This window comes from Oncorhynchus gorbuscha, linkage group LG02 (assembly GCF_021184085.1).
Source record: "Oncorhynchus gorbuscha isolate QuinsamMale2020 ecotype Even-year linkage group LG02, OgorEven_v1.0, whole genome shotgun sequence".
In the NCBI taxonomy this organism is placed as follows: Eukaryota; Metazoa; Chordata; class Actinopteri; order Salmoniformes; family Salmonidae; genus Oncorhynchus; species Oncorhynchus gorbuscha.
In genome coordinates, this window is record NC_060174.1 from 46402992 (window position 1) to 46418121 (window position 15130).

At 43.6% G+C, this 15130-nt stretch overlaps 1 protein-coding gene across 1 annotated transcript in view; it reads left to right on the plus strand.

Annotated features, from left to right (window-relative positions):
- Positions 1–9389, plus strand: part of LOC124003086 (cat eye syndrome critical region protein 2 homolog) — a 66300-nt gene extending 56911 nt beyond the window's left edge. Inside the window, exons 17-19 of the mRNA XM_046311137.1 lie at positions 6244–8119; positions 8220–8287; positions 8407–9389. Coding sequence (XP_046167093.1) covers positions 6244–8119; positions 8220–8268 — 1925 coding nt within the window. The 3' untranslated portion in view covers positions 8269–8287; positions 8407–9389. The remainder of the gene's footprint in view (positions 1–6243; positions 8120–8219; positions 8288–8406) is intronic.
- Positions 9390–15130: the final 5741 nt, after the last annotated feature.

The following is a 15130-nucleotide window of genomic DNA, read 5'->3' on the forward strand; positions in this document are numbered from 1 at the left end:
GGAAGCTATACTGTTACCCTGGCAATGCTATAGTGACTATAAGAACATCCATTAGTGAAAGGTATATGAAATGCAAATGGTATAGAGAGAAATAGTCCTATAAATACTATATTAACTACAACCTAAAATCTCTTACCTTGGAAAATTGAAGTCGCATGTTAAATTAAACGTTAGCTTTTTTACATGGCACACATTTTTACATGGTACAGATTACTTTCTTCACCAACAATTTGTTTTTGCATTATTTAAACCAAATTGAACATGTTTCATTATTTATTTGAGGCTAAATTAATTTTATTGATGTTTTATATTAAGCTAAAATAAGTGTTAAATCAGTATTGTTGTAATTGTCATTATTACAAATAACTTTTTTTTTTTTAAATCTGCAGATTAATCGGTAATTTGCTTTTTTGGTCCTCCAATAATTGGTATCGGCTTTGAAAAATCATAATCGGTCGTCCTCTAGTTTGAAGGTAGTGTACAAAACTGAAAGTAAAGGATGCAAAACCGGAAGTTAACAGGAAGCATAAAAATAGTGCACATAGAACAGATCTACCGCTTCATTGACTTGCTTTCAATGTGAATAACCAATCTATAACCCACATTTCTATTTGAATTTGGTCAGGTTGCCCAAAAAGTAACATATTGCAAGTTTAAGTGTCACATTTGTGTAATTTGAATAATGATTGTCTAGTTGTGAAAATAATGAAAACAGTAGGACATTTTAGTCAACTATAAATGCCCTTTAATTTTAGTCACATCACATTTGTAATGCCTCATTAACCTGTAGTAAACATAAGTCACTGACTTGTATACATAGCCTTGTCTAACATATTCTTCCGCATGACATTCTATTTTATGATTCTATTCCCAACAGCTAAATTAGCAGAAGAACACATTACTCTGCACCAGGTTAAAAAATCACACCCCTTGACAGGGCTCCAGATTAACATTTTCCCCTGGTGGCACTAACCTTTTCAGTTTTTTTTTTGCACCAGCCCATGATTTGGTGGCACCATATTTTTTCACGGCATCAAACAATATTCAAGGTATTTTTATCTGCAAACTAACCCAATGATTGTCATGAATTGTGGGTTGACAGTAAGGTGTTGTTATATTTTACTGTTAAAGTAGGGCTCCAGAAAGTTCATAATTTTCTTGTTCAATAGAGATATAGCTACATTTTTACATGCACTTTATCATAGGAACATTTATTTTGGGGCTAATTCACCACATGAGGAAGTGAGAACTCAAAACACAGCTAGATCGCTAACGCTAAATATAATACCCACTACCAGTAGTGCTGTATTAATCTAACAGTACATTTAATGTCCTAAAAGAACTTTGAAGTTGTAGCCTTCTACCCTATGCACGCACAATTGCTATTGCGCAGTTTGCGGTTCATATCTTAAAGCCATATCAGATATCTTGGTTGTAAAATAGTTGATATTGAGCTCAATATTAAGAGATGACAAATACAAATCCTACCCACAGAAAGCTGAGAACAACAGTAGTTGTATTTCCCACAATTGGATTTTGAAGTGTTATACAATCGGAAGCCTTTTCTTCCCTAAGAGCACCAAGTGGCTCACTCATCACAGCAGCAGGCCCCAGCCAAACAGGCCTAGGGGCTGGGCAGACACTCTCTCATTACAGGAATTATGAGGATAATGCACTTTATTGTTTTAACAGACAGAAATTAGTATGTTTTACAACTTTGGAGTGAGGTGGTCATGTAGACATAATGACTGTTCAGCTCGCACTGACGCAACCAATTAAAAATGTAACTCGCACAGCCAAGTCAAAGGGTTGCAAAAGGCAACTAAATGGTAGCAGTCTGGAGCCCTGCCCCTTCACATATTGTAACTGTATTGTAGGCCTAATCAAAATTATTTCTGATAGTTTACTGCAACCTAACTAGCTAGCATTATCAATCTGTTATTATCTGATTGTGTGTATATATAAACTCAGCAAAAAAAGAAACGTCCCTTTTTCAGTACCCTGTCTTTCAAAGATAATTCATAAAAGTCCAATTAACTTCACATATCTTAATTGTAAATGGTTTAAACACTGTTTTCCATGCTTGTTCAATGAACCATAAACAATTAATGAACATGCACCTGTGGAACGGTCGTTAAGACACCAACAGCTTACAGACGGTAGGCAATTAAGGTCACAGTTATGAAAATGTAAGACACTAAAGAGGCCTTTCTACTGACACTGAAAAACACCAAAAGAAGGATGCCCAGGGTCCCTGCTCATCTGCGTGAACGTGCTTAGACATGCTGCAAGGAGGCATGAGGACTGCAGATGTGGCCAGGGAAATAAATTGCAATGTCCGTACTGTGAGGCACCTAATACATTGACTACACCGCTCGCGTCACGTGTGTGGCAAAATAAATGTAGCAATCTGCTCGCACGTGTCAACGAGCATCTGCGTTGCCAAGGGCTAAAATAAAAGTAATTTCTATTTCTGATGCAGATTGCGCTGCAAGTCCTGCCTCTCCCATCTCCTCATTGGTTTATAGAAGCAGGTACCCATGTGCCATCTCCTCATTGGTTATACCTAAGTGGGTGATTGAAAGATGAATTGTGTTGCCGGTTGTCGTGGTAATACTATTAAAGTTGAGATGCCATACAAGTTCAAATATGAAAAAGCCTGGAAGGAGGAGAGATGACTAGAAATTATTTGGTTGACCGTTTTATGTGTGGATTAATTGTGGGAGTAGAGGACCTTGTGCATTTTAGGTAAAATAACAACCTAATGTTTATATCCAGGACAAATTGGCTAGCAACAGCAAGCTAACTAGCTATATTGCCATAAATGTTTAATGCTTTTCGACCTGTCCCCAAATTAATGTAATTGGTTCAGAGTTTGTTTTGATATTTTAACCTGCGTGTCGTGATCACGACTGGTGTAGGGGGACAAAATTATTTTGGGGGGGATTCTGTGAAGGACCACGCTGCAGAACGGACAGGTGATCGTCCTCGCAATGGCAGACACCGTGTAACAACACCTGCACAGGATTGGTACGTTCGAACATCACACCTGCACAGGATTGGTACGTCCTAACATCACACCTGCGGGACAGGTACAGGATGGCAACAACAACTGCCGCAGTTACACCAGGAACGCACAATCCCTCCATCAGTGCTCAGACTGTCCGCAATATGCTGAGAGAGGCTGGACTGAGTGCTTGTAGGCCTGTTGTAAGGCAGGTCCTCACCGGACATCACCGGCAACAACGTCGCCTATGGGCACAAACCCACTGTCGCTGGACTAGACAGGACTGGCAAAAAGTGCTCTTCACTGAGTCACGGTTTTGTCTCACCAGGGGGGATGGTCGGATTCGTGTTTATCGTCAAAGGAAAGAGCGTTACAGAGGCCGGTACTCTAGCGGGATCAATTTGGAGGTGGAAGGTCTGAGGTGGTGTCACAGCATCATCAGGCTGCGCTTGTTGTCATTGCAGGCAATCTCAACACTGTGCGTTACAGGGAAGATATCCTCCTCCCTCATGAGGTACCCTGCCTGCAGGCTCATCCTGACATGACCCTCCAGCATGACAATGCCACCAGCCATACTGCTTGTTCTGTGCGTGATTTCCTGCAAAACAGGAATGTCAGTGTTCTGCCATGGCCAGCGAAGGGCCCAGATCGCAATCCCATTGAGCACGTCTGGGACCTGTTGGATCAGAGGGTGAGGGCTAGGGCCATTCCCCCCAGAAATGTCCGGGAACTTGCAGGTGCCTTGGTGGAAGAGTGGGGTAACATCTCGCAGCAAGAACTGGCAAATCTGGTGCAGTCCATGAGGAGATGCACTGTAGTACTTAATGCAGCTGACTGTTACTTTTGATTTTGACCCCTCCCCCCTCTCTCTTTTTGTTCAGGGACACATTATTACATTTCTGTTAAGGAAGAATTCTTCACTTTTCTCATTGACACCTAACCCCGGCTTTGCCTGTTTCGCAAGCTTCCCTGGACGTCTCGCAATGTTGGGCCGCTGGGTTTAGAAACTGTGGCGTGCTGCTCTCCTCTCAGTCACGTGACTCAGCTACCTATTGCTGTGCTCAACGCACGCACACACACACGGCCCTCCCCCTCCCTCCCCACAACAACACTCAGCAATGGCCTGCCTGACAGTGAGCAGCAGCTGGTCAAAGTGAAATTATTATATTTTTCATTTTATTTTTAAATGCCATGGCGGCCACGGTGCAATTTAGAAGTGGCCTAAAAACCTGCAACCTGCGACAAATACATTTTCATCCACAACAGTTTTCAAAGTCTCCCAATTTAGCCGGAAAACCGCGGACATGGCAACCCTGCCAGGCAACGAGGTGACTCGTGAATGACCTGGGCATGAAACTTTGTCCCTTTTTCAATACTAGAACATGAAAAACAGTTTGCTTACTAGAATTTTTGTTACTTTCAGTACTTCTGTCAAATATCTCATGTCATATACGGATTGAGAGGATAGTTTGTCTGGTAATTTGTTTTGAATCTTCAAGGGGGCAGTAGTAAGCTGGCCAGGGTGCTTGCGCACGCAGCTGACAGACTCCAGAAGCAAACTTTGGGAATACTTTGCTTACAGAGCAGATGGTGAGGGCAAGCCCACCGAAACAACTATGCAAAAGGTGTTCTAAAGCAGTGCAAGGGATGTTGCGTGGCAAAACGACAAACTATTTTAGACATGACATTTGCATTGTACTGCTATTCTACTAGCAACTAAATTATAACTGAGTGACAATGCCATGAACATTTATTCAGCGTGACATTCATGTGAGTACTGAGCATTATAATATGATTACAACCCTAAAGTAACGTGAAATGCACTCAACTTAGCAATGACAGCAATATATTTAGACTACTTCGCATTTGTCTGGGATTAGTAGCAGTAGCCACTAGCCAGCCAGCAGCCCTAGGTGGAGCGTTACACCTTGGGAGTTGAAATGCACTCTGGGAATCGTAGTATGCTGTGTAAAATCCATAGTATTTCTATGGCGTGTAGACTATTGCAATATAGAAGCTTCAGAAATGAGCTTAAAGGTGTTTTTTATGTAGTTTTGGCACTAAACTATTTATATAATCAGTTATATCGCTTTCCTGAATCACAGGTCTAATGAAACAGTTGAGATTTTGTGGGCCTCCCGAGTGGCAGTGCTAAGAGGCGTCACTACAGACCCGGATTCGATCCCGGGCTGGATCACAACAGGCTGTGATCGGGAGTCCCATAGGGTGGTGCACAATTGGCCCAGCATCGTCCGGGTTTGGCAGGAGGTGCTTTACTTGGCTCATTGCGCTCTAGTGACTTCTTGTGGCGGGCTGGGCACCTGCAGGTTTGACCTCGGTCGTTGGTTGGACAGTGTTTCCTCCGACACATTGGTGCGGCTGGCATCCGGGTGAAGCGGGAGGGTGTTAAGAAGTGCGGTTTGGCAGGTGATGTTTTGGAAGTTACATGACTCGACCTTCGCCTCTCCCAAGCCCGTTCGGGAGTTGCAGCGATGAAAAAAGATTGCAATTGGCTATCACGAAAAGGGGGTAAAATGTTTTAATAATAGATATTCTGTTTATTTTAATTGGTCTAACAGTTATCAAGAAATTGTTCAATGTAATATATATATATATATATCCCAGTGGTTATTCTGTCTAACTAATACCCTTTTTTAAATGTATTTTTTATTATTTTTTGCTGTGGTATCGTTTCGCTATCAACTGTTATTTTGGTATCGAGTATCGTGATATTAAACCTGGTATCAAAGTCAAAATTCTGGTATTGTGACAACACTACCGCAGTGCAACATTGCAATGAGAAAGCCTTACAATTTTACTAATGTCATAAAAAGCTCTCAATCTCTCCAAAAACTATTGTCCAGTCTACGTAAGTCAGATTCTAGTCAAAGATGATTTAGTCTTTTTTTTTTTTTTCCTCTGGGTCTATTTAGTCTGGTCAATTACCACTAAAAAATGTATTTCCGTGACTCTTTGTTGATGAAATTAGCACTGCAGCTACCCTAGCAAGATGTTTTGATATGGAAGGATGAACTCAACATTTTTAACTTAAATGTAATCATAGATTGTTTTGTTAATTTTGTGTATCAATTAATTTGACCATTTTGAGTCTGTGCCAGGAAATGTAATACGACACGCTCTCAGTCTTGCGGCATTCATTCAGATGCTGTTCGACAAATCGATACTTTGTTTTCACTGTAACAACCTTCCACTCACTAAATGATCTGTCTTGACAGGGTCCACGTCAGATCCCAAAACATCCAACAACCATGCAGGAGCTCTGGTAACCCCCGTCCCATCTGAACAGGAACACACCTCGTTCCCCTGTCCCACAGAGCCTCCCAGTCGCCCCACTCGGGGCATGCAGAGCCCCTCTGCTCCAAACTGGGGCAGATCACAGGAGAGGGTTAGCGGGACCCGGGAGCAGGCTGCGTCTGGGCTGGGACTCCCACAGAGCTCAGAGACAAACAACAACCAAGAGGGGGAGAGCAGAGGACAATCTGTCAGCCAGACTCCCCCTCATCAGAACAACCCTTCCATTGTTCATCCTCCTCACCCACACAATGCACCTCACTCCCAGAACTCTCGTCACTCCCAGAATACTCCACAGCATATTACCCAGAGCCCCCCCCAGCAAATCCTAGAGAATGCCACTTGTCTTCAGAACGCCCATCAGCACAATACCCAGAATGCACAGCAACAAAACATCCCTCAACATATCACTCGAAATGCCCCACAGCAAGGATCCCATAACCCCCACCAACAAAACTCTCAGAACACACCTCCACATGTGGCGCAGAATGTTCCTCAACCAATCTCCATGCATGGAATGCCACAGAGCGCCCCCCAGGGGGCCCAGCCTGGCCCCGGTCCAACCCAGCCAGCACCTCTCACCTCCCTGCCCCCCAGCCACCCTGTGTCCCAGTTGCCTCCCCAGCCCAGCCCAGATGACCAGAGGCCAAGCGAGCCCACTAGCAGGAGGGACTCTGGAGACAGTTCTGGTAACTCCAGCATGATGAAGTCTGGACCTCCAAATGGCATCTATAAACAACAGTCGTTCAGTCCCAAGGCACAACAGACACAACCCGGTAACCAGGGGCCAAGGGGACTGGCACCTGGTCACAACCCAGCCATGCCTCCCCACTCCCAGGGCCAGGTCAATGGAGCCATGTGTCAATATGGCATGGGCAGCCCAACACATCTGCACTATGGTCAACCTATGGGCAAACCCATGCCCCCTTCAAATCAACAGCCTTACCCGAACCAATCTGTTCCCCAGACCATGAACCCCCACCATAACCCTGCCGGCTACCCCACCTACCACCAGCAAGGAGCTGCCTATCCATACCACATGGCCCAGCAGCAGCATCCCCAGGGCCACCCTAACATGTACCCCCAGTACCAGCAGCAACACTTCTACCCCCAGCCCCCGGGCAACATCCGGGGGGGCTACCCCTCCGAGGAGTGGCACAGGCAGCAGCAGTACCAGCCTCGCCACCCCATGCCCTCCAACACCTACCTGCCTGCAACTAGTGCCAACGTCAATGGGCGCCTGAAGGAGGGCAGCAGCATGGGCTCCCCCCTGGGCTCTGAAGGCTCCGGGGGCAGCCTGATGTCCCCCAATCCCCTGCCCGAGGGCCCCCGTGGAGGATCTGTGGAGAAGGAGAGTAGGGAGGCTGGCAGCCCTGTGAAGCATCAGCCTGCTCTGGTGGAGGAGAGCTCGGAGCGGCCAGAGAGCCCCAAAGAGATCCTGGACCTGGACAGCCACAACGCTGCCGCACGCCGCCGGAGTGCCCAGCCCCCACCTCGCATGGCCAACTTCCTGTACGATTCCCGAGCAGTGCATACTGGGATGCAGCAGGGCGGGGCCCCGCCTCCCCACATGATGTCCCATGCTCCATACCCCAACCAGCCAGGTTACCCCAGTGGACACTACGCCCCGCAGAGACCCCACCCCCACCTCATGGAAGCCCTGCACCGGCCCCAGCACCTTCCCTTTCCCCCGGGGCAGACCCGCATGGCCATGTACAGACATCCCCAGGCCGGAGGCCACTTCCAGGGCATGATGGTCCAGCAGAGAGGCCTGGCGCCCGAACACTTCCTTCACCCAGGGTAAGAAAGAGCTACACTGGAGATTCTAACTGTTAATTTGTTATTTTGCTTTGATGGCTTGGAAGAGGAGGTCACTGATATCTATTATGTAATGTTGTAGGCAGCAGATGATGTCTCCCAGTGGTCCCAGCAGTAAACAGGGAGTTTGAGCAACTCTGTGGGAGCAGGGTGAGTGATTATTCAAAGGCGGCGGAGGGTTAAGGGCTATCACCAATCAATATTTCCGAATCCCTGTCATGTTTCAATGATTAATCTCCTTTTTTTCATTCCTTTTCCCCACAATCCAGATGAAGGACAAAAGCAACAAACACCTGTACACAAAGCAGTGCCTGCATTTCATCCATCCATGACGATAACCCGTGTGGTTGCCTGTGTGTCTCCTGTCATAAGCCTTTAAATGTGACTGTGCTGTTGGAACCATGATGATCTCTGCTGTGGAGCGGCTCAAAATGGAGTCTTGGCCGTTGTCTTTTCTCTGTCTGTCTGTGTCAAGGGGCACCAGTAACTACTGCTCTCACTGCATCAGACAGAAGATATGCAGTGTGTGCAGACAAGGGAAACATATTTATTTGAGAATCTCTTTAGGGAATGAGTTCTTTGCCCCTCGGGCGGCTGTCTGTCTGCTTCATGTGGAACCCTCACTGAGACTGCCTCTATGCAGAGACATGGCTCTGTCTGCCAGTGGACTTCCAGTTCAGACTGTGTGTACAGCTGGTCCCTTCCTGCAAGAACATCTGGAGATCCTGCTCCTCTATCTGCAGCCTCACACTGGTTGGACAAAGCTACTGGTCATTGGGTTTTGTCTGGAGGAAGGCTCTTCCCCTGACTATAGCTCTCCTATGGACCTTCAGCCCCTTCGGTCCTGTCCAAACCTCTACAGAAGAGAAAAATGGATCCGGTGATGAGAAGAGGGGGCTGGTGTTATTGTTTCTTTGGGGTTTTTTCCACAAACGTTTTTAAACTCAGGTGTAGAAAAGGAGAAACTTTAAGACTGAAGAGAAGCCGTCATCAGAACCCTGTCGACAGACGGGCCTTGCCGTTTACTTTTTGTTGAATGTGTGAACGATAGATATAGACCTGCAGAGAGCCTTCTCTGCTATGCACTAGGGATAGTCTACACATACTGGAGTGGCCTTGGAATTTTTACGTTGGTGCTTGTTTTATATATATATATTAGTCGAAGTTGGAAGTTTACATACACCTTAGCCAAATGCATTTAAACTCAGTTTTTCACAATTCCTGACGTTTAAATCTAGTAACAATTCCCTGTCTTAAGTCAGTTAGGATCACTACTTTATTTTAAGAATGTGATATGTCAGAATAAGATGGAGAACAAGGTAGAGAATTATTTATTTATTTCGTCACATTCCCAGTGGGTCAGAAGTTTACATACACTCAATTAGTATTTGGTAGCATTGCCTTTTCAATTGTTTAACTTGGGTCAAACGTTTCGGGTGGCCTTCCACAAGCTTCCCACAATAAGTTGGGTGAATTTTGGCCCATTCCTCCTGACAGAGCTGGTGTAACTGAGTCAGGTTTGTAGGCCTCCTTGCTCGCACAAGCTTTTTCAGTTCTGCTCACCAATTTTCTATAGGATTGAGGTCAGGGCTTTGTACTGGCCACTCCAATACCTTGACATTGTTGTCCTTAAGCCATTTTGCCACAACTTTGGAAGTATGCTTGGGGTCATTGTCCATTTGGAAGACCCATTTGCGACCAAGCTTTAACTTCCTGACTGATGTCTTGAGATATTGCTTCAATATATCCACATAATTTTCCTCCTTAATGATACCATCTATTTTGTGAAGTGCACCAGTCCCTCCTGCAGCAAAGCACCCCCACAACATGATGCTGCCATCTCCATGCTTCATGGTTGGGATGGTGTTCTTCGGCTTGCAAGCATCCCCTTTTCCTCTAAACATAACGATGGTCATTATGGCCAGACAGTTCTAATTTTGATTCATCAGACCAGAGGACAGTTCTCCAAAAATAGGATCTTTGTCCCCATGTGCAGTTGCAAACCGTAGTCTGGCTTTTTTTATGGCAGTTTTGGAGCAGTGGCTTCTTCCTTGCTGAGCGGCCTTTCAGGTTATGTCGCCATAGGACTCGTTTTACTGTGGATATAGATACTTTTGTACCTGTTTCCTCCAGCATCTTCACAAGGTCCTTTGCTGTTGTTGGAAATTGCTCCCAAGGATGAACCAGACTTGAGGTCTCCAATTTTTTTTCTGGGGTCTTCGCTGATTTCTTTTGATTTTCCCATGATGTCAAGCAAAGAGGCACTGAGTTTGAAGGTCGGCCTTGAAATTCATCCACAGGTACACCTCTAATTGACTCAAATTATGTCAATTAGCCTATCAGAAGCTTCTAAAGCCATGACATCTCCTGAAATTTTCCAAGCTGTTTAAAGGCACAGTCAACTTAGTGTATGGTAACTTCTGACCCACTGGAATCTGTAGACAATTGTTGGATTAATTACTTGTGTCATGCACAAAGTAGATGTCCTAACTGACCTGCCAAAACTAGTTTGTTAACAATAAATTTGTGGAGTGGTTGAAAAATGAGTTTTAATGACTCTGACATAAGTGTATGTTAACTTTCAACTTCAACTGTAACTCTTCACTGTAGTTGACCTCTTGTCTCAAACTAGGGAATTATGATGGATGGTTTTCCACATTTCCATGTGTCCTGCTGGTTGGTATACGCACTAAGTGAACATGAGTTAGAATCAACAATTGATGTATGCTAAGGTCTTTTTTTATGTTAATGTTGTCATCTTTACAGCCCATTTCGTTTAACCTGGACCATGTATTGCATTCCATACATTTGGTGAAAAATAACACCTAACATGGTAGTCCCACTGTCGCTCCCTTTTATGGTGAGTTTTATTATTCTATTCGTAACGGTTAAGATTGTATCCACAATTGCACCCATGCATGATTATTTCTTCACGTCAGTGCTTCATCCTCCCCAATTCAATTAACCTTTTATATGTCCTCAGGGTGTACAGTTTTATACGGGTATTTTAATGAATTATTTGAAGGACAAGAAAATATGACTGGAATTGTGACAAATGAATCAACCTAATTTTATGTGAAGAAACTGATAAACCAATATTGTTTTTGCAAGATTCTGTGTTATTTTTGGTCCTCTTGTGACAGTGGGGGGGGGCTCTTGCTCACCAACCTGTTTGCTTTGTTTGGGGTTAAATAAAATATCTATTCCGTTTTGTACTAATTGGAATAGTTCAGTTTTTCGACATTCCAGTTTGTTTTTTGTTTAATATTGTTGCTCTTGTCATTGCCACTATACAGTACCAGTCAGAAGTTAGGACACCTACTCATTCAAGGGTTTTTCTTTATTTTTACTATGTTCTACATTGTAGAATAATAGTGAGGAAGACATCAAAACTATGAAATCATGCATTAACCAAAAAAGTGTTAAATCCAAATATGTGAAATTCTTCAAAGTGAGCCACCGTTTGCCTTGATGAAAGCTTTGCACACTCTTGGTATTCTCTCAACCAGTTTCACCTGGAATGCTTTTCCATCAGTCTTGAAGGAGTTCCCACATATACTGAGCGCCTGTTGCCTGGTTTTTCCTTCACTCTGCAGTCCAACTCATCCTAAACCATCTCAATTGAGTTGAGGTCGGGTGATTGTGGAGGCCATGTAATCCGATGCAGCACTCAATCACTCTCCTTGGTCTAATAGCCCTTACACAGCCTGGAGGTGTGTGGGGTCAATGTCCTGTTGAAAATAAAATGATAGTCCCACAAAGAGCAAACCAGATGGGGTGGTGTGTCACTGCAGGATGCACTGGTAGCCATGCTGGTTAAGTGTGCCTTGAATTCTAAATAAATCACTGACCGTGTCACCAGCAAAGCACCCCCACCGTCACACCACCATGCTTCATGGTGGGAACTAGACATGCGGAGATCATCCGTTCACCTGCTCTGCGTCTCACAAAAAGACCTCGGTTGAAACCAAAAATCTCAAACTCATCAGACCAAAGGACAGATTTCCACCATTCTAATGTCCATTGCTTGTGTTTCTTGGCCCAATAAATCTTCTTATTAGTGTCCTTTAGTAGTGATTTCTTTGCAGCAATTTGACCATGTGAAATCAGGCCTTCATGGTCTCTGAACAGTTGATGTTGATGTCTTACTTGAACTCTGAAGCATTTATTTGGACTGCAATTTCTGAGGTGCAGTTAACTCTAATGAACTTGTCCTCTGCAGCAGAGCTAACTCTGGGTCTTCCTTTCCTGTGGTGGTCCTTATGAGAGCCAGTTTCAACATAGCACTTGATGGTTTTTGCAACTGCACAATTTTCTCCATTGACTGAGCTTCATGTCTTAAAGTAATGATGGACTGTTTCTCTATGCTTATTTGAGCTGTTCTTGCCATAATATGAACATGGGCTAGCTAATGTATACCACCCCTAGACAACTAATCGACTCATTCATTAAGAAGGAAAGAAATTCCACAAAATAACTTTTAACAAGGCACACTTGTTAATTGAAATGCATTCCAGTTGACTACCTCATGAAGCTGGTTGGGAGAATGCCACGACTATGCAAAGCTTTCATCAAGGCAAAGGGTGGCTACTTTGATCTAAAAAAAATCCAGGGCTGTATCACATCTGGTCATGATTGGGAGTCCCATAGAGCGGCACACAATTGGTGCAGCGTCGTCCGGGTTTGGCTGGGGTAGGCCATCATTGTAAATAAGAATTTGTTCTTAACGGACTTTATTGAGTTAAACTTTTTTTTTTTTTAAACATGTAAGAAATATATTGATTTAAACACTTTTTTTGGTTACTACATTATTCCATATGTTCATAGTTTTGATGTCTTTACTATTATTCTACAATATAAAGAAAAACCCTTGAATGAGTAGGTATGTTCAAACTTTCGACTGGTACTGTACACGGTGAGTGATTTTTGTCTTTGAACAATTAATCTGTGTAGATTGAAGTCTTCCCCATCTTATCATATCCATGTTGCGCCTGTGAGCCCCACAGGTATAGTGATTGCAACAAATGAATCTACCTCATAGCCAGTCCACTGGCATCCACTAAGTCCCTCCACTCACCAGAGTCAGTCCCCAGCACACAAATGGCCTAACACTACTATTGTCATGACTGTCTAATTTTCCCAGTGCCAAGTCATGTTACTGTCCTGAACTAAAGTATAGCGGACCCGTCCTTGGAACATTTTATTGTAAGGTTATTTGTGTTACCGCCGGTGGGGTTGTTAAAGGGCGTATATCTGAGGTCGTCAGAAAAGGGCTCTTTTAAATATGATCTTGTCTCACCAGCTGTATAGATTGCATGCCTTCCTGCCACAGTGAGGTGAGTAGACAACCTGAGCCCTGTGGTTCTACTGGATCTGTGTTAGGCAGCATAGAGATGGCAGTGTAGTTCCCTCAATTATAGACACCTGTGGCATTAACAGGAAATGTGCTCTAGGAGGGATGAATATACGAAAATACTAGAAGCTGTGAGACTTTTGATTTGTCCCAGGATACTGTATATCAGGGATCATCAACTAGATTCAGCCGCAGGCCCATTTTCTTTCTTGAGTGAATGGTCGGTGGGCCGGAACATAATTACAAATAATTTGTATACTGCAATTTGATCGCAAAATATATATTTCACCTAAAACATCATTTCAAACCTTGCTTACATTTGTATACGATCACATGTATCTCTCTCTATTATCCGTGGGAATTCTTAGGAACAAGTTTTGCTCAGAAAACTTGGGGGGCCAAATAAAACCACCCGCGAGCCAGTTGGGGAACCCTGCTGTTTAAGGATTTATTGTTTTACTTGCTAGGGATTTTTAGTTCTAGATGAGGTCTTCTCGTAGGTAGTGTGATCATTTGTGCTGTCCATGTATGGACAGTGTAGTTGTAAATGGTCTGTGAGGTTATCATACTGTTATGCAGCTTTGTTGTCGCTGATGTGTAGTCTGCACAAGACATGGAAGTCTGTATGCCACTCACTCCACTTCTACTGTCATCCAGTTTGTCTGCACTAGTAAAATATCTAGATTTGATTAAATGTGAATCATATTTATTTGCTCTTAAATGTTGTACATTTGGACTTTTTTAATAAATGTTGTCTTTGGTTGTTTGTTTTTGTTTTTAAGCAGTTGACATTTACCTCTGTAGCATGGCAGCATCAAAAAAGACCCTGTATGTTTCATCTGACTGACATAGATTATTTTGGAAATGGACTGAAGTATTTTCTATACTGCACATTTCTTAGAATAAATAACTTTTCCTGAATTGAAGTATGTTGCTTGTTCTCCATTTTCTTTGGTGGTAGGGGAGGGAGGGAGAGCTGAGGCTTGGGTGATGTTACTGAAATATGCTTAGGCCTATCAAAGGACAGTTTCTTGTAAAGGAGTAGCCTATCGGATAGGCCTAATGGTATGGCAGAAAAGTAGGTGTAAGGATTCTGACTTGATTATTTAAATAATGCAAGACTGTTTATGCCTTGATGAATTGGAAAATGGAATTGGAAAAAAAACTAAGACCTGGCTTCTGCATTGATGTTTCTGTCTTGAAGTGTTTATCAGTGTCCTCGTTTTAATACACTTTTTATAATCTATGTTTAAATAAAATGGGATACTCTTAGCCATGGTCAGAATTCCAGTGTTAAGGTACAGTAACTGTGGATCCATATGTGCAAGGCATGGACTTATGGACCTGCAACCTTATAACTGTCAACAAATAAATACACAATATTTTTCACTTTTTTTTTCAGAGCTTTATTTTTTTTTCTCCATGTCGGACCAGGCTTGTGCCTTGATGGATGTTTTCCCTGATGAAGTACTTGATGGTGAAGTATTCATTGAGGGTCCACCTCAATCTCCTCTCCAGTATACCTATACATACTTGTACTGGGGGGAGCTCAGCCAGATGCTGTAGTACATGGTCTGAGCAGCATAGTAGGGTAGCTGCAGCAATAGGTGGGCTAGCAGTGGTTGCCCAGGTGTGTCATC